The sequence below is a fragment of the Bubalus bubalis genome, chromosome 16, assembly GCF_019923935.1.
Source record: "Bubalus bubalis isolate 160015118507 breed Murrah chromosome 16, NDDB_SH_1, whole genome shotgun sequence".
In the NCBI taxonomy this organism is placed as follows: Eukaryota; Metazoa; Chordata; class Mammalia; order Artiodactyla; family Bovidae; genus Bubalus; species Bubalus bubalis.
Window position 1 is genome coordinate 29,502,274 of NC_059172.1, and position 20,993 is coordinate 29,523,266.

The 20,993-nt window shown below is 36.9% G+C and overlaps 1 protein-coding gene across 7 annotated transcripts in view; it reads right to left on the minus strand.

Moving 5' to 3' along the window:
• UVRAG (UV radiation resistance associated) overlaps positions 1–20,993 on the minus strand; it is a 326,555-nt gene that overhangs the window by 146,674 nt on the left and 158,888 nt on the right. For all 7 annotated transcript variants that reach the window (XM_044929343.2, XM_025266389.3, XM_044929342.2 and 4 more), the window contains one exon: positions 16,822–16,948. In XM_044929343.2, the coding sequence (XP_044785278.2) occupies positions 16,822–16,948 (127 nt within the window). The remainder of the gene's footprint in view (positions 1–16,821; positions 16,949–20,993) is intronic.

Genomic DNA, 20,993 nt, shown 5'->3' on the forward strand with positions numbered 1-20,993 from the left:
AGACAGTCAGATTGACAAGTTCCACCCCTCACCTCATGTACTTTTTCCAGAAAGCACATGAATTCTTCCACTACTATACAAATTTGCAATCTTAATTCTTCATCCCAGATAAAAGGCTGCCTCAATTCTAGTGAAATCACAAATAAGGCCAAGACAGATCTGGGTTTCGAAACGCAAATGTTATACACCCTCTTTAGCTTTGAAGGTCTTTAGAACATATTACATGACCAAAAGAAAACAAAAACATTTGCAAAACAAAGAAAATAAAAAAATACACTAGCCAGCTAACAGATGGGGTAAAATGTTAACAATGGGTAAATCTGGTTGAAGAATATAGGTGTTCTCTGTACTCTTCTTATTCTTGCAGTTTTTCTTAAGTCCAAAATGATTTTCAAATAAAAAGAAGAATAGACCCAAACCCAGAAAAAGGTCTCCTACAAGGCTTTTCCACAGGCTTTAAAAGAACTAAGGCTGTAATATATATGGAATTTAGAAAGATGGTAACAATAACCCTGTATGTGAGATGGCAAAAGAGACACAGATGTATAGAACAGTCTTTTGGACTCTGTGGGAGAGGGCGAGGGTGGGGTGATTTGGGAGAATGGCATTGAAACATGTATATTATCATATGTGAAACGAATCACCAGTCCAGGTTCAATACATGATACAGGGTGCTCGGGGTTGGTGCACTGGATAACCCAGAGGGATGGGATGGGGAGGGAGGTGGGAGGGGGGTTCAGGATGGGGAACGCATGTACACCCGTGGCAGATTCATGTCAATGTATGGCAAAACCAATACAATATTGTAAAATAATTAGCTTCCAATTAAAATAAATAAATTTATATTAAAAAAAAAGAACTACAGCTTTAAAACGCAGAGGCACCATCTAAGGCACCATTTCTCCACATTTTTCTGTTAAAAGGTAATACACCTCTCATTGGTTACACGGTGTTCTCTGGAACAAAACTGAGACTGGTTTAGTTAGGCTCAGGTAGAGAAGAACCAAGTATCTCTAAATATTTGCATGGCAATGATTAATATTTATGCATAGTCTTTTGTGTTTATATTAACCTTGGAACCTCAGAAAAGTCAACCTAAGTTCCAAAGTCACTTCATAAGAAGTAGTAACAAAGAGGCAACGATGTGCTCAATCTCTTCACATGTTGCTCAGGTTATGTATTACCAGCCTGAATACTACACAATTGGTGGTGTGGTCTCCCAAGGCTATTACATATCTAGAAGCAGTGATATCCATCTTTCAGACCACAGATACATCTTGCTTCTCATCTGATTTTCTCAAGATTCAGCACTGACTGGTATCTTCTGCTTGAATCATTCTTTACTACAATGGTTGTAAAATAATATTCAAATTCCAGTGCCCCCTCCATATTTATCAGTTAGCATTCAACATTCTTCTCTAAGCAAGAGGCCTTCCTTCTTCATTAGCTATCTATTATCAATATGGAACCATGAATTCTCTTTTATTTTTCAAAGAGTTATAATTCATTATTGTATTTAATTATTTTGGTGCTCAAGTGGTACCAGATTTGATCAGCCATGCTCGAGTGCCCTTCTGATGTCGTGTGATCATGATGTTCAAAACATTATTATCATTTTAATTGCTGTAGGATCTGTAGTGATATTCCCTCTCTCATTTGTTAATTCATGCTTTCTCTCTTTTTACTTGGTCAGTCTGGCCAAGGGCTTATCAATTATATTGATCTTTTCAAAGAACACCTTTTAGTCTCATTGACATTCTCTGCTCTTTTGTTTCAAGTTCACTGATTTCTGACCTTAATTATTTCCTTCCTTCTGCTTGATCTGGGTTTAATTTGCTCTTCTTTTCTAGTTAAGATAGAAGCTTAAGTTACTAAATGAAGGACTTTCTTTTCTACTGTAAGTATCCAATGTTATAAATTTCCTCTAAGCTAGCATCCCTTTAGATGTTGACATATGTTCATTCAGACAAAAGTATTTCCCAATTTTCCTTGTTATTTCTGCTTTGACCCATGATATGTATATGTATGATGATACACAATACTTTGCATTATTTTGATTATTTGTATTTATTTATGACACCAAATCTGGCCTAACTAAATATCCCATAAGTACTTGGGGGGAAAAAAGTATATTCTGCTTAATTAGGCCAAGTTACTTGATTATGTTGTTAATGTCTTTTATCCTCACTGCTTCTCTACTTGGTTCATAAATTACTGAGAAATGAGTGTTATGGTTACCAGCTACAACTGTGTATTTAGCTGTATCTCCTTTCAGTTTTTGCTTATATATATATATATATATATATATATATATATATATATAAGCGCTGTTGTTATATTCGTACATATTTAGAATTGCTTTATCTTTTCATGAACTAGTCTCTGCACCATAGTGTAATATCCCTCCTTATTGCAAGTAATATTCATTGTTCTGAAGTCAACCTTGCCTGATATTATAGAGTCACTTTTGCTTTCTTTTGGTTGGTACTGGCATAGTGTACTTTTTTATTCTTTTACTTTAACCTATTACTTTATATTAAAAATGTGCTTCTTGTAGATAGCATTTAGTTGGGTCTTTTTTATCTTTATAAAATCTGAATAATCTTAATTGTGGTATTTAGAACATGTACACTTAATATAATCACTGATACATTTAGGTTAAAAACTACCACTTTGTTAGCTGTTTTCTTGATGTGTTCCTTGATGTTCACTTATTCTTTGTTTCTTTATCCCTCTTTTTATATGCTTTTGGATTATTTTTTTATTCCCTCTTTCTTCATTATTGGCTTACTCTTACCTCCCCCTAAAATTTCTAGTTGATTCATTGGAAAAGACCCTGATGCTGGGAGGGATTGGGGGCAGGAGGAGAAGGGGACGACAGAGGATGAGATGGCTGGATGGCATCACTGACTCAATGCACATTGAGTTTGAGTGAATTCCGGGAGTTGGTGATGGACAGGGAGGACTGGCATGCTGTGATTCATGGGGTCGCAAAGAGTTGGACACAACTGAGCGACTGAGCTGAACTGAAAATTTCTAGTGGTTGCCCCAGAGTTAACAATATATAACTTACAGTCTACCTTCAAATAAGATTAAACCATCTCATGTAGAGTATAAAATCCTGAAAACAATACACTCCCAACTCTTCCCTTCTCCATTCTTAAAACACTTCATAAATTTTATTTTATGCCTGTTACAAACCCCAAAACATTGCTGTTGCATTAGAAAATCAATAGCCTTCTAGAGCAACTAAAAATAAGAAAAACCGATGAACCTATCTGCACAGCAGCAATGGAGACACAGACATTGAGAACAGACTTATGGACATGGCTTGGGGAGGGAGGGAGGAAGGAGAGGGTAAGATGTATGGACAGAGTAACATGGTAACATACATTACCATATGTAAAATAGACAGCCAATGGGAATTTGCAGTATGGCTCAGGGAACTTAAGTCTGGGCTCAGTGACAACCTAGAGTGGTGGGATGAGGGGGAAGTGCGAGGGATGTTCAAGTGGGAGGAGACATGGGTAGAACCCAACATAATACTGTAAAGCAATTATCCTTCAATTAAAAATAAATTAAAACTAATAAGAAAATGTCTTTATAATATCTCCCTTTCAACCATTGCTGGATCTCTCAATTTTTGTGTGTAGAGCCATGTTTCTGTATGGTATTATATTTCTTCTGCTGAAGAAGTTCATTTATTATTCCTTGAAGTATAAGACCACTGATAACGAAATAATTTAGTTTGATGTGAAAGAATCTCTTTGTACTTCAAGTTAGATCATTTCTATTGACCGATCTTCAAATTTAATGATTCTTTCCTCAGTCGTGCTGAATACCAATGAGTCTGTCAAAGGCATCCTTGATCGGCGCTGTTTTTGGTTTACAGCCTATCCATTAGACTGTTTATTAGAGTTTCCACCACCTCTCAGCTGAAATTTACCATCTGTTCTTCTACGTTATCTACCTTTCCACAAAATTCTGAAGCACAGTAACTATATTTATTTTAAATACTCTTGCTGATAGTTCCATCACCTAAGTCATCTGAGTCTTTTTTCTGTAAATTTCTTCTCCTGTCAACATTTTGTTGTTGGTAGTGCTGGTGGTAGTGGTAGTGAGGGATTTTTGTTTTGCTTTTTTGTCTCAAAATTTTAAATTTGATATTGAACATTATTTGCAGGGCAACAGAGAACAAAAAGGACATGCTTATTCTGCTGTTAATTTGGAGGGTTGAATCAATTCAATCCGGAATTGAGCTGGGTCTGAGTTCTGTTGCTGACATGATTACCTTCAGTGCATTACATTCTTCAAACTTCCTCTCATTTGTCCCTGTCGGGGATGGCACTGGTGGTAGTGTGAAGATGGTCTGACACAGGCTTTTTCTCAATGGCACATTCTAGTCCCGGATTCAGGTACTCCCTGGGAATCAGCACCTACGTAAGGGTGCCTCACCATGTTCTTGTCTCTCCTCAAGTGGTAAACTACAGGGGCTTGTTATTCTGTGCATTCTACACTGGCTGGGGAGGAAGGGAGGGAGTTCCTCCATCACTCTGCTTAAACCAGGCCATACTCTGTGTTCCTGGGGAGGGCTTTCTCACTGATTCTGGCCCTCCCCTAGGGATTGACTGCCTTGAAATCTTAGTACTTGGATAGTTCAAAAAAAAAAAAAAAAAGTTACAATTCTGTACATCATCCAGCTTTCTGTTGTTGTTAGGATGGAAGTGATGCTCCTTCCATCTTTCTACTTCCCAAACAGAGGCTGGAAGTCAAATCTGAGGATATCAAGTTTATTTAAAGCTCTATTCTTTGTATTTTCTGTTTCTCTGAGGTCAGCTATTCTGTTTGTTCAACTTGGTCTCATTCACAGTGTTTTCCTCAAATATCTGATGACCTTTAGTTTCCCCTTTAAATCCATGAATAAGTGATTACATTGGTTAGCAATAGGAAATAGTGTAGGTTTCCTTTGAAGCTATAAGGACTTACTTACATAAAGACTTCACCTCTGAATGGCAGCTTAGTGAGGTGGGCAGGTCCTGCTAACAATTAGTTTTCCTTCAGGGTATATATGCTGAGAGAAGGTAGTACCTTTCATTTTAAACCACTGCAACTATCAAATAGGGAGAACTTTACTTTGGGATTATGTTACTTTAGGGTATTCCAGTCTTAAGTAGAGCTGCTTTTCATGTTTTCCCTCTGGGTTGGTTGTAAAATTCCACAGTTAGGCCTTGCTCTACTTTTCTATGCCAAAATCTCATACCATGGGACCTAACCAGGTCAGGAATCCATTATGTTAAAAAGTAGTTGGAGTAAATGTTATAGGAAGTTACTCCAAATTCACAAAGAAAGAAAATGAGCCAGTAGACTGTTACCCTAATTACTGCTCCATTATTTCTGATTTCCATACTTGGGAGTTGCAAGTTGAGGCATCTGAGAGCTCTCACTGCCTTTCCAGAAACTCCCACTGCAACCTTTTCCATTTGTGTTCCAAGCTGCAGTTTTCCTCTACTCTAGCTTATTCATCAATACAACTCTACGTTGTGTATCTGAGAATTATGTCAAAAATCTTTGCTATTTCAGTAGTACACTCTTTCATTTACACCATTAACAAGAACTTATTTTTTATGCATGTATCTTTATCATCATATGAATAAGTCATTGAGAGGGAGAGAAAGTAAATGCATGGCTTGGTTTATCACACTTCAAAACTGCTTTTTGAAACCCTTGACCCTATGCATGCATACACTATGGCCTCTCTGTTCAGCAAGAACTCAAATCAAGTACTTTAATTTTAATAATCAAATGTCAATGCCATCTTCTATAAAATGAATAGCTAAAGAATATGAATCTTGATTCAATCAACAAAACAAAACACAGACTCTTTAGGCTCTCTCTCACCAGAGAATTTGGTTTCAGACTGGCTAGTGGCCAGCTCCTGTCAAAATTACAGTTAAAATCAATAAACTGTCATTCTTCTGAGCTTTCTACATCGAGGCAGATGACCAAAAAGCAATATACGTAAACTATTTTAGTTTTTCTCCCCACAGAAATGCCTTTTCTGTACTATGATTTATGATGCTGCCCTTCTCAAGGGTTAATAGATATTTCTTGCTGTAACTTTTGCAAAATTGCAACTGAATGTCATTTCATTATGATATTTAATATCTAGCACATAAGACACTGGATGCTAACTTCTTCTTGGAAATTAACAGGCAACAGGAAGCAACTGATACCTTTCATAACTCTACACGACTGGCTTAATAGCTAAGAAGGTCAGAGCTAATTTAATGCTTAAAAACAATAGGCAGATCCTATGGGAAGCAGTGTACTATACTGGAAAGTCTGTGGGCTTAGGAATACGAAAAATCTGGGTTAAATTTTACTTTTGGGACTCTAAACAAGTGCTAACTTCTCTGAAGTTCATTTTCCTCATCTGTAAAATGGAGATAGTTCTACTTTTACTGAATATTTGTATTCTCTCAACCTGTCCCCATGAAGCTCCAAGTAGATAATGTATACAACCAGCTTGATTGATTTTACTTAAAAATAATCATCACAAAGCACAATCAGGCACAACATCCAACGATTCTATTACAATTTCCTCCTTAATTTGCTTTCTCATTCTTGGAGATCACTACTCCATACATTACCCAAATTCTTACAACTCCTCTAAATCCTATATATTAAGTACCTTACCTCATAAACCTGGAAATAATAGAAAGATTTCTTTATAATCCTACCTACAACCCAATATGAAACTCAGTGGCCTCTATGCTGTTTTCTTAGCCTTCTCCTATTCAGTGGATAAGGAAAATATCTTCACTTACACTTGAATTTCTTCTTTTCCAACCCCATGTCATGCTACTCTCTTCCTAATAAATTATTTTCCAGCAACAGTGGCCTCCCGTCTATTCTATAGCACAGGCACTTCCTATGTCCAAGCCTTTCACTTGCCGTTCCCATTGCTGGAATTCTTATCTTCTAAGACTGAGCTACTCAAGCAATTCTTTCCTGAGCAATCTGTGTAAAAATGGTCTCCCAAAGTTCTCTTCTATCACCACAGCTTGTTTAGAATCCTTCTCACAATCTGATATCTACTTTACTTCTTGGCTTCTTATTTATCATCTTACCCACTAAGTAACTACCCAAAACTGGAAGTCTTAATTCTTCCCTTTCTCCCAATATCTGCTTCTCTCCAGTATTTGTTTTGATGAATGGTTTAATTACCTGGCCAGCTGTCCAAATCAGAAATTGGAAAATATCTAAATCTTTCTCTTTCCCTCTCTCCTCCAATCCACTAAATCATCAACAGTAGAGTCCATCATTAAATATCTTTTGAACCCACAGATTCCCTCCTCCCTTTATATTTCCAAACTGTTTAGATTTTAATTATGTACTGCTTAGATTACTGTAATAATTTCTATTATGAGAATTCCTTACCCATAACTCTTCAAAGAGAACTTTCTGAAACATACACCTAATCTCCATTCTGTGTAACGGTCATCAGTCATCATACAGTCTTGTTTACTTTTTTGTCTTTGAGAAATTTGTTTAAGTTATTTCAATAGATCTCCAAACTTTTTGACATAACTTCCTTTTATGTCATTTATTGCCTCTTCAGCCTCTCCTAGGGACCTTTACTCAAACGTTAGTTGAAGCTTTACCGAATTACCTGAAATTCTCTAATCAACTTCCATGCCTCTGTGTAACTGTTCCCTCCACCTGGGAAGTCTCCCCTTCTCCCCCCAGCTATCAGCTCAAGTGCCACCCCCACCTTACATGGAGTTCTGGTTTTCAGATGCTCATCATCTGTGTTCCTACGGTATTCTCTACATATTTCTGTCATGCAACCATCACATCTATCCTTCTGTTTCCATCATCTTATATAATGCCTGGCTCCTTTGGCTGCTCCAAAAATAAAAGTAGACATGTACATCCACACGTACTCAATGCCCTTTCCACATCCTTTACATGCCCTGTGATTGATCTCCTTTTACTTCTGTGTTGAAACATCTAATTGTAAATGTATTTTTTTGTAAATGTCATTTCCAATGCTTTTGAGGAGTAAACAGAGAAAAAACGATGACAAACCAAACAAAATTCTGTCAGGTGGCTTACTTCTAAACATCTGTATCTTCTATTGCAAGAGGGGGAGATTAAAATATGCTAGTCTGACTTTCTTACAATCCAATTAAGATATTACTGAAATAAATCATTACAAATATATGGAAAATGAATCCTTCTGAAAAGAAAATCTGAGGTTTACTAAGAACCCACCTTTTTCCTCCCCACCACGAAACTGTTTGCCTTTTACTGCCTTTCACAAGCTACATACAATGCCAATGACTAAAAATAAACTTTAATAAATCCTGGGGAAACTGCCTCTGGGTCCAAAAAATTCTGAAAGGCAGTTATTCCTTTTGAAGGAAATTTATTTAGGAATTTCTGTCAGATGGCTATAGGAAATCAGAACATACACACAGATGAATAAAATTTAAATTTTGCCATCATTTCTAATAAACATATCTTGAATTACAAAGTTTGTGAGAAGCAATTTTTCAATTTGTGACCTTATGACCTAAGAGGAGAAAATTGTTACACAATGCTTAATAATGTTTTTGTAGATTCAAATGGAAATCTATGACCTTTTGATGGAAGCTAAGGCACCACTTTAAACATACTGTCGGGGGACTTCCCTATTGGCCCAGTGGTTGAGAATCTGCCTTCCAATGCAGGGGACACTGGTTCAATCCTTGGTTGGAGAACTAAGATCCCACATGCTGTGGGTTTAGTTGTGTGGGATCTTATTCCAAGGAATAAGGACAACCCAAGGAAGTCCATGTGCCTTAAGATCCTGCACGTTTCAATAAAGATAAAAAATACCACATGCCACAGCTAAGATGTGACACAACCAAAAGTAAATAATACATAGATATATTTTAAGAATCAAATATACTGTGTGATTCTTCTTTTATCTGAGATGCAGGCCAAATGATTCACTGACCAAGCAGAAGTTAATTAAATTAAACATTTTAGTAGTGTAAACATATAGTAGTCATGTATGGATGTGAGAGTCGGACTACAAAGTAAGCTGAGCACCAAAGAATTGATGGTTTTGAACTGAGGTGTTGCAAAAGACTCTTGAGAGTCCCTTGGACAGCCAGGAGATCCAACCAGTCCATCCAAAAGGAAATCAGTCCTGAATATTCATTGGAAGGACTGATGCTGAAACTGAAACTCCAATATTTTGGCCACCTGATGAGAAGAACTGACTCCTTGGAAAAGACCCTGATGCTGGGAAAGATTGAAGGCTGCGGGAGGAGAAGGGGACGACAGAGGATGAGATGGTTGGATGGCATCACCGATGCAATGGACATGAATTTGAGTAAGCTCCGAGAGCTGGTGATGGACAGGGAAGTCTGGCATGCTGCAGTCCATGGGGTCACAAAGAGTCGAACATGACTGAGCAACTGAACTGAACTAACACGCACACATACACATATATATATAACTTTAATTACTGAAATTTCTTGCAAAATGATAATAAGAAATTATAATTGATAGAAAACTTCATGTAAATCATTTATTTTGGCAATACAAGATCAAAACGTTTTTATTAACTACAATTACCAGAGGAATTTCTTTCCAGATCTGAACAATGAAATCTGACATTTCTGATCTCTTCTACACACAATGTCACTTAAAGAATGTGTTTTTGGTTCTTGCTTATCAAAACATATTAAAGACTGTAAAATAGGAGTTGAGTATAGCTAATTAGAGAACTCCAATAGGTCATTCCCACCAAATGGCTTTTCAGTTAACAAATGACATCTACAGAAACATGTAGGTCAGAGAATCTTTACCCCCTCCCATCTTTTATTGCTGGGAAATTTATCATTAGCATAAAGCTCCAAAAAATAAAGAGATTCATCAAAAAAGATGAATAAATCCCTAACCTTTTTGCCAAGTCTATCTCCTAAAATAACTAGAATCTCAGAGATATAAGAAATCTTAACTATATAATCCAAAAGTTTGTTTGTGAAAAGGAAATAAGCCCTCCCACCCAAAGTTGGATGACTTGCCTAAGGACATACAGAGAGACTGGCAGACCTTTCATCCAGATATCTTAGTTAATTAAGATACAATCAAATCCAAGAAATCTTTGGGGAAAATTCACTTTACTCATCCTGTAATAAAAAGGAATATAGCAGAACAAAGTTCTCCATCTAATAGTCCACAGGTCAAATGGAAAATCAGCAAACTATCAGTCAGTTTATCTGCTAGACATATACCAGAGGAAGCAACAATGATATTAATATTTACTAGAAACAAGACAGGCTTTGGATGAAATGAATCTAAATTTGAATCTGCATCTGTTATTTATCCATGCCACCTTGGGAAATGTCTCTAAGCCCCAGCTTTCCTCATTTGGAAAAGGGAGTAAAAATTATTGTCTCTTAGTATTATTTTAAGAATTAAAAGATAATATTGTAAGTGAAAAAAGATCTGGCATGTTACACGATTTTAATAAAAATTACCTGCTTCACAGTATTGTGTAGAAGTCAGATTTTGCAAGGTTTTAGATAGCATGGAATGGTAAGAAAAGCAAGAATCTGGAGATGAAGGGTGTGCATCTACATTTCAACTCTGCTCCTGGTTGTACCTTGCTAAGCCTCTTGCTTTCTCAGTATCTTATGAAACGAAGTAACAATACTTGCCAGGGAACTTTAAGGACCAAATATAACCATCCTTGTATAAGCACTTCCTAAGTATAATATAGTGTTACATATATGTTATTGTTAATATAAAGAAACTAATTGGATTAAAAAGTAGTTTGTTACTACAAGGATTAGGGGAAAGTATTAGTTACTTAATCATGTGGAGTCTTTGCAACCCCATGGACTGTGGCCTGCCACACTCCTCTGTCCATGGAATCCTCCATGCAAGAATACTGGACTAAGTAGCCTTTCGCTTCTCCAGGGGACCTTCCCGACCCAGGGATCGAACCTAGGTCTCCTGCATCGCAGGCAGATTCTTTACTGTCTGAGCTACCAGGGAAGCCCCCAGTTAAGGAATTCTGCTTTTGTAAAGTTAGTATCACTCCCCAGGCACCAATGAAGAGTTCTCAAATTTTATCAACATGTGTAATTGTGTTTCAGTTCTACTGAAAACATTTCCTAAGACCGATGTTTCAAACCATTTTCTAAACCAAATTTCAAGCAAATTAATGTAGGTCAAGTGTTGTTTCTTATCTCAAAGATTTGAGGGTTGAGTCAGAGCAAAAGACCCTATAAACCAATATATAATTAGTTAATGTGAAGGCTGTCTTTATTGAAATGCTAAAGAGGGGAAATCTGCTTTTCTTTTTTTTAATTAAATGGCGTAACTAAAATATCTGCTGGAAATGAAAATATATACATTAACAAACATTAATGTTGAAAAGATCAGTTCCTGACCCAGCTGGAAGTTAACTGTGGAAGTTACAAGTTGGACCACTGCCTTCCAGAATGGGAAGGGGAAACTTATAAGTGCGGATTAATGAGTCCCCTCAGAGTTATGTGGCCACCCAACAAGTCAGGAACATTGGACAGAAATTATCTTTTTGTTGCCTCTTTGCATAAATCATTCAGCTGCAATGAATATTTGCAAAACACAATACATACATACATATATAAAATAGGCTTCTTCCAAATGTGTACACAAATCAACCCCTATGGCACCACTATGAGCTGCTATCCTTCTTGCACAGATGTATAAAAAGATGCAGAATTAATTAACTCCTTTATGGTCATTCAGAAAAATCAGTAGCAAAGACAAAATGTCATATATTACTGACTCTGTATCCTAAGTGAGCTTTTGGGCTGAGAACCAAGTATGAAGATCAAGCACCAAGTGTCAAAGAGAAGCCGTGATATGTAAGAAGCCACCAGTACTATTTTAAGTAGCAAATTATTTCACTACTGGCTAGCAAACACACTAAATCAAAGCTGCAAACAGGGACAAACACAATTTTCCCCTTCATGTTACCAATACCAATGGCGCAAGTGCTTCTAAAATATTGTAACATGGCTCAGTATTCATTAAATAGTACATTGATGTACATGTACAAGAATGATGTTCAACACAAATGAACTTTTAATAGATAAGAGTATGTCTCTGGTAACCTAGCACAATCACTATAAAAAATAGGGGTCCCCAGCAAGTAGATTAGGGTCTACTGGTACCTAACTATGGTTAGCTGTATCTAGTCAACCCTTCTTTCCCATTCCTCAGGTCTCATCACCAGTTTACAAAGATTCCCAATGGCACAAAAGCACAGCCAACAACAGCACCCATTCTTCTGCTTAAATTTGAGCCCAAAGTGTCAACGTTAGATTCTAACCTGCCAACAACTCTAAGAGTTCAGAGAAATATAAAATAATACTCATCTCCAAAAACATATATGAAAGTGGGAAGAAAGCTCCTGAAGTACAAAGTCAGTGTTCAAAACCAGCAATTCTGAACCATCCTGGCAAATCCATATTTACCTTGAACATTACCATCCTTTCTTTCTATGATAAAATGGAGATATAAGAATATGCTGACTATGACTTCACTCTCAGAGTCAAAATGGGTATCTACAAAATCTTACAGTCTTCCTTTGTAGCACTGTTTGGCATCAGAACTCTGAACACAGGCTCTGTCATAACTTGCTACGTGGCTTTGGGCCTCTGAAACTCAGTTTCCTCATCTATAAATTGGATAATAACATATATGATATCTTTATTAATAGATGGATATAAATAACACTGCCTTTAATTCACAGGACAAAATGAGATAACGAATGGAAAACACATGACACTGCCTGGCACTAATAAAGCATTCTACAGTTATTAGTGATTCTTATTACACCTCACTCTTTTTTTTAATTAATTAATTTTAATTGGAGGCTAATTACTTTACATTACTGTGGTGATTTTTGCCATACATTGACATGAATCAGCCACAGGAGTACATATGTTCCCCATCCTGAACCACCCCTCCTCCCCCCACCTCTCTCTCCACCCCATCCCCCTGGGTTGTCCCAGAGAACCAGCTTTGGGTGCCCTTCTCCATGCAGTGAATTTGCACTGGTCATCTATTTTACATATGGTAATATACATGTTTCAATGCTATTCTCTCACATCGTCCCACCCTTGCCTTTTCCCACGTAGTCCAAATGTCTGTTCTTTACATCTCTTGTCTCTTTTGCTGTCTTGCATATAGGGTTGTCATTACTGTCTTTCTAAATTCCATATATATATGTTAAAATACTGTATTGGTATTATCACACCTCAGTCTTTTAAATGGGATAGAAGTCACTGTTTAGAAGTTCACCTGCTTCAATGCTGGTGATAGGACTTCTATCAGAATAAAAGGGAAAAATAAAACTGGGAACACAAGTGAAAAACTATATCTCCCTATCTTTTTACCATATGCCAGAATAACATAAATTCCATGGACTTTACACAACCTATTGCTGATAAAAGGTGGTTATCAACCTGTGATTAAGTTTTGGAATCAACAGAAAGAGTTTAATCATATCATTTGTCAATTGTGAACTTCAGTAAGGTATTTAATGTTTCTGACCATGATTCCTCAACTATAAATGTAAATAATAACTGTACCTACCTAATAAAGTTACCATGGTGATTAAATGACTCATATCTATGAAGTGATAAGTATGGTAACCTGGGCTTCCCAGGTGGCTCAGACGGTAAAGAATCTGCCTGCAAAGCAGGAGAGCCAGGTTCGATCCCTAGGTTGGGAAGATCCCCTGAAGAAGGGCATGGCAATTCCCTCCAGTATTCTTACCTGGAGAATCCCATAGACAGAGAAGCCTGGCAGGCTATAGTTCATGGGGTCATACAGAGTTGGACACAACTGAGCAACTATCACTTTCACATGGTAAATGAAATACTGTAGTTATCATTATTTTTGCTCCTCTTATTAGAAAAAGACAAAAGTTCCTAACCCCTCTAAAATTCTAGAGTGTTTTCATTTTAAAAACTGATGATCTTGAAAAAGATATGTAGACATACATGCTACAGGTCGCAGGCAATTTGAGTATTGTAATAGTTGATGGTACTTTCAAAGCACCAAAAAAACTAAACAAACCATGTCTTCTCATAGATTCAGTAAGTTCAGTTCAGTCGCTCAGTCGTGTCTGACTCTTTGCGACCCCCATGAATCCCAGCACACCAGGCCTCCCTGTCCATCACCAACTCCCGGAGTTCACTCAGACTCATGTCCATCGAGTCAGTGATGCCATCCAGCCATCTAATCCTCTGTCGTCCCCTTCTCCTCTCACCTTCAATCTTTCCCAGTATCAGGGTCTTTTCAAATAAGTCAGCTTTTCACATCAGGTGGCCAAAGTACTGGAGTTTCAGCTTCAGCATCAGTCCTTCCAATGAATATTCAGGACTGATTTCCTTTAGGATGGACTGGTTGGATCTCCTTGCAGTCCAAGGGACTCTCAAGAGTCTTCTCCAACACCACAGTTCAAAAGCATCAATTCCACTGCGCTCAACTTTCTTTATAGTCCAACTTTCACATCCATACATGACTACTGGAAAAACCATAGCCTTGACTAGACGGACCTTTGTTGGCAAAGTAATGTCCCTGCTTTTCAATATGCTATCGAGGTTGGTCATAACTTTCCTTCCAAGCAGCAAGTGTCTTTTAATTTCATGGCTGCAGTCACCATCTGCAGTGATTTTGGAGCCCAGAAAAATAAAGTCTGATACTGTTTCCACTGTTTCTCCATCTATTTCCCATGAAGTGATGGGACCGGATGCCATGATCTTCATTTTCTGAATGTTGAGCTTTAAGCCAACTTGTTCACTCTGCACTTTCATCACGAGGCTTTTTAGTTCCTCTTCACTTTCTGCCATAAGGGTGGTGTCATCTGTGTATCCGAGGTTATTGATATTTCTCCCAGCAATCTTGATTCCAGCTTATGTTTCTTCCAGCCCAGTGTTTCTCATGATGTACTCTGCATATAAGTTAAATAAGCAGGATGACAATATACAGCCTTGACGTGCTGCTTTTCCTATTTGGAACCAGTCTGTTGTTCCATGTCCAGTTCTAACTGTTGCTTTCTGACCTGCATACAGATTTTTGAAGAGGAAGGTCAGGTGATCTGGTATTCCCATTTCCTTCAGAATTTTCCACAGTTTATTGTGATTGACACAGTCAAAGGCTTTGGCACAGTCAATAAAGCAGAAATAGATGTTTTTCTGGAACTCTTGCTTTTTTGATGATCCAGCGGATGTTGGCAATTTGATCCCTCGTTCCTCTGCCTTTTCTAAAACTAGCTTGAACATCTGGAATTTCATGGTTCACGTATTGTTGAAGCCTCGCTTGGAGAATTTTGAGCATTAGTTTACAAGCATGTGAGATGAGTGCAATTGTGTGGTAGTTTGAGCTTAGAGAATGGTATATGAGCACTGGCTTTGACTTAAAGTCTCCAGCTGTGTTAGCTCCTAACAAGAGAGTCAGCCTGTTCTTTAAAGCTAGGCATTGACTTCTCTTCTTTAGCTATGAAAATCCTAGAAGGCATCTTATTAAACATGGATGTTTTGTTTTCACTAAAAATCTGCTGTTCAGTGTCGCCACCTTCATTCATTGTCTAACTAAATCTTCTCGATAACTTGCTGCAGCTTCTACGTCTGTACTTGCTGTTTCACCTTGCACTTCTATATTTCGGAGACAGCCTCTTCCCTTAACTTAATGGAGTAATCTCTACTAGCATCAAACATTTCTTCTGCAGCTTCGTCACCTCTCTCAGCCCTCACAGAATTGAAGGGAGTTAGAGCCCTGCTCTGGATTAGGCTCTGGCTTAATTGAATTTTGTGATTGATTTGACCTTCTAAGCAGACCTTAGTCTAAAACTTTCTCTATATCAGCAATACAGCTATTTAACTTTTTATCATCCATGTACTCAATGAAGTAGCACTTTTAATTTCCTTCAAGAACTTTTCTTTGCATTCACAGCTTGGCTGTTTGGCTCAAGAGCCTAGCTTTCAGCCTATCTTGGCTTTCAACATGCTTTCCTCACTAAGCTTAATCATGTTTAACTTTTGATTTAAAGTGACAGACATATGACTCTTCCTTTCACTTGAACATTTAGAGGTTACTGTCAGGTTATTAACTAACTTAATTTCAGTATTATTGTGGCTCAGGGAATAGGAAGACTCCAGGGGAGGGAGAAAGGGAAATGGCTAGTCAGTGAAACAGAACATACATAACATTTATTAAGTTTATTGTCTTATATGGGTGTGATTTGTGGTGTCCCTAAACAATTACAATTGTACATCAAAGATCACTACTCACAGATCACCATAAAAAAATACAATAATAATGTAAAAGTCTGAAGTATTGCAGTTATCATAGGATCTAGCAGTTCTACTCTCAAGTATATTCAAGAGAAATAAAAACATACTTCCCTACAGAAACTTAGATATGAATGTTCACAGAAGCATTATTCAGAAGGGCAAAAAATGGAAACAATCCAAATTTTCATCAATGGATGGATGTACAAATAACATGTAGTATATCCATGTAACTAAATTAATGCCTGTTTCCTGACAGGAGATTCTGCTTATGCAGGTATGTTCCATTTGAAAATGTGAAGTGTGTGTGTGTGCATATGTACACTTTATGTATCAATTTCAAAATACTTCAAAATTTTTTAAAAATTTGTTTTAGTAAACTTATAAAAGATGACTATTTAAGCCCATGGTGAAAAAGGAAAATTACTGAATGTGGAGGCTAGGCAGTTTGTAAGGTATTTTCACTCACCTTTGTCCTGTAATGCAATTTGTTCTTTATGCAGCAAGACTACCTCCCGTCCCAAAGCTTTCTTCTGTCTTTCCAGTTCATTTCGAAGCACCAAAATTTTTAATTGCAGGCACTCACTTTCTTTTTTCTAAATAATTAAAAATACAGGTAAATTTATGAATATAAAAGTTATGACTGAATAACAACATGCATAATGTTTCAAATGTGAGTGGTTTAAAGAAGTTTAATACTCATGTAACTTATAGATCTCTTGAGTGATTTAATTATCAGCATCTGTCATTTTAATGGAATGAATACAGATATAAGCAAAATGGAGATTAGAAATAAATCTAAAGTCTGGGAACAGTTCTTTCTAAAAGACACTATAAAATATCTCAGGCCTCCTTCCTGACACCACAATGCAATAGGACACAAGTTAATAATAAAAAAAAGTGGGGTTTCCTTGGTGTTTCAGTGGTTAAGAACCTGCCTTGCAAGGCAAGGAACACTGGTTCAATCTCTGGTCCCTTCATGCCTCAGAGCAGCTAAGTTTATGCGCCACAACTACTGAGCCATGCTCTGGAGCCCACAAGCCACAGCTACTGAAGCCCGTGCTCCACAACAAGAGAAGGCACCACGATGAGAGGCCTGCATACCGAGTGAGTAGCCCTGGCTCGCTGCAGCTAGAGACAGCCTGCACATAGTAAGGAAGACACACCACAGCCAAAAAACAACTCAACTTTTTTTAAAAGCCCTACTGGAATTAGAAATTAGACTGATATTGAATTGAATTAAAAACAATAATAAAGAAACAGAGTTTTCAAAATGCTCAACACAGAGTTATCTTAGGACCCAGTGTTGCACCCAACAGAGTTAAAAACATGTCTATACAAAAATGTGAATATGACTGTTAGAGCAGCATTACTCATAACAGCCAAACAATGAAATCAATCCAAACGTGCACTATCTGATGACTAGATAAACAAAATGTGGTGGATATACAAAGGAATACTATTTGGCAGTAACAAGTGAAGTACTGATATATGCTACAACATGGATGAATCCTGAAAACATTATACTAATTGAAAAAAAGCCAGTTTTAAAAGGTCACAGACTCCCATTTATATGAAATTTCCAAAATAAGCAAATCCACAGAAAAAAGAAGATTTCCATCCTTACCAAGCTCAACTAAAGGTGCTCTAATAACCCACAGATTTTGGAGAAACCCAAGTAGGGACCTGGTGTTTTCAACCCATCCAAACAGTAACTAGCCAAGCCACACCACAAGGGGAGCCTGGAGCCTTGTTAACAGCTCTAACAATGCAACCCTCTTCCTCCCTACTGGGTAGTATCAGAGGCAGCCAAATAGAGAGAGCTTTCACTACCATGCAGTGGTACTGAAACCACCCTATCATCTACACGGGCAGCTAGAACTCCCACCCTTAATCAACACTATCAACTCCTTTTGCACGCGTGCACACACACAAACACTCGCTCTCTCTCTCTCTCACACACACACACACACACACACCTCTGCCACATGGGTGTCATCGGAAGCTTCTTGGGGAACTTGGACTTCTACCCCAACTTGGCAGTAATGAGATGGTTGCTCTTCCTTCCTCTACCAGAGGTGTCAGAGGAAGTCAGGTAAAATAGAAGATTTAAATAAGATCCAGAGACTCATAATATAATACCCCAAATGTACAAGTTTCAACGAAAAATCACTCATGATATTAAGAACTATGAAGATGTCAAAGTAAATAAAAAAGGATAATCAACAAATGCCAACACTTGAGACAAACAGAAAATATAATTATCTGACAAAGATCTGAGAGTAGCTATCAATAGATAGCTTCAATAGAATTGCTTCAATAGAAATTAAGAACCTATATGGGAACAGAATCTTAAAATGAGTGGATATATGTATAACTGATTCACTATGCTGTACAGCAGAAACTAACACAACACTGCAAATAAACTATATTCCAATAGAAATTAATTTGAAAAAAGAAATTAAGAACATGCTTGAAACAAATTAAAACAGAACATCTTGACAAAAAAAATAGAAAATCTCAATAAAGAAAGTGAAAACCTAAGAAGTGAAATTAAAAAACTCAATGAATGAGCTCAAAAGAAGAATGTAGGAAACAAAGAACAGAATCTTTAATCTGGAAGACCGAACAATAGAAACTACCCAGTTTAAACAACGGAGATACAAATGAACAGAACCGCAGGATCTGTGGAATGATACCAATTTGTATCATCAAGTACCAGGAGGAAAGTAGAAAGTGGGCAAAAATGAAAAGGACTTGTAGAAATAATGGTTACAAATTTTCCAAATTAGGCAAAATAAATCTACTGATTCAAGAAGTTAGTGAACTCCAAACAGAATAAATTACATGAAGAAAATCACAACGTAAATGAAACCAAAAGCTATGTTTTTGAAAAGGTCAATACGGACAAATTTTTAGCCAGGCTAACCAAGAGAAAAGACAGAAACTAATTTGAGAAATGAAAGAAGGATCATCACAATGATCTCATAGACATTAAAAGAATAATTTAAAATACTATAAACAACTCTATGCCCATAAATTTGATACCTCAGAAGAAACGGATCAACTCCGTGAAAGACAATCTACCATAACTCACACTAGGAGAAATAGATAATCCACACAGGCACACACACACACACACACACACACACACACACACACCTCACAGTAGGAGAAATAGTATATATATAGACACACATACATGTATATATGTATGTCTGCTGCTAAGCTGCTGCTGCTAAGTCGCTTCAGTCATGTCCAACTCTGTGTGACCCCATGGACTGGAGCCTACCAGGCTCCTCTGTCCATGGGATTTTCCAGGCAAGAGTACTGGAGTGTGGTGCCATTGCCTTCTCCGATATGTATGTCTATTCAGATTATCTATTTCTCCCAGTGTGAGTTTGGCAGTTATGGTAGATTTTAGATATAAATATAATTTCTTATATATAAGAAATTAAATCAATAATTAATAACCTTCAAAAACATAAAGCACCAATCCTGATGGTTTTACTGATGAATTTTACCAAACATTTAAATAAGATATAATACCATTTTTTGAAAATCTCTCCCAAAAGTTCTAGAAGAGCTTCCTAACTCATTCCATGAGGCCAGCATCATCCTCACATCAAAATCAAAGACATCACTAGAAAGGAAAATTACAGACCAATATTTCTCATAAACATAGGTGCAAAATCCCCAACAAAATATTGGCAAATCAAATCATCTATATATATAAAGAATTATACCATGGCCAAATGAACTGTATTCCAAGTATATAAGACAAAGGTTCAGCTTTCAATAATCAATTAATGGATTCACCACATCAACCAGGCTCAAGAAAAAAAACACATAACCATATCAATAGGTACTGAAAAAGCATGCAACAAAATTCAACTAGAAGTAACGAACTTTATCAATTTAGTAAAGAATACTTGCCAAGAAACCTACTAATATTTGCCAAAATATTTAATGGTGAGAAGCCAGATGCTTTCTTCCTATGCTGGAGCACAACACAAGGATGTCCCCCACTTTCACCACTCTCTTATGCATGTACTCAAAGTCCTAGCTAAGCAATAAGGGAAGAAAAGGAAATAAAAGATATATATACTGGGAAAGAAGAAATGAAATCATGTTTGTTTACAGACGGTATAAGTGTCTATGCAGAAGATTCCAAAGAATCAACAACAACAACAAAAAAGAAACCAAAAAACCAATCTAAAACCTCCTAGAACTAAAATAGGTGGTTATTAAGAGCAAGGTTGCAAGACACAGTTTTAATACACAAAAGTCAACTGTTTTCTTACATAACAACAAAGGATAATGGGAATTTGAAATTAAAAACACAGCATCGATTATATTAGCATGAAAGTATAAAATACTTAGGTATAAATCTAACAAATTATGTAGAAGAGCTACAAGAAGACAACTACAAAACTCCAAAGAAAGTAGTCAAAGGAGACACCGCCCAAAAATGGAGAATATCCATGTTCATGGATAGGAAGATACTATTAAGATATATCAATTTTTCCCAACTTGATCTACAGATTTAGCAACATTCCAGCAAATTATTTTGTGGATATCAACAAACCGATTATAAAGTTTAAAGAGAAAAGCAAAAAACCCAGAGTCACCAACAAAAGT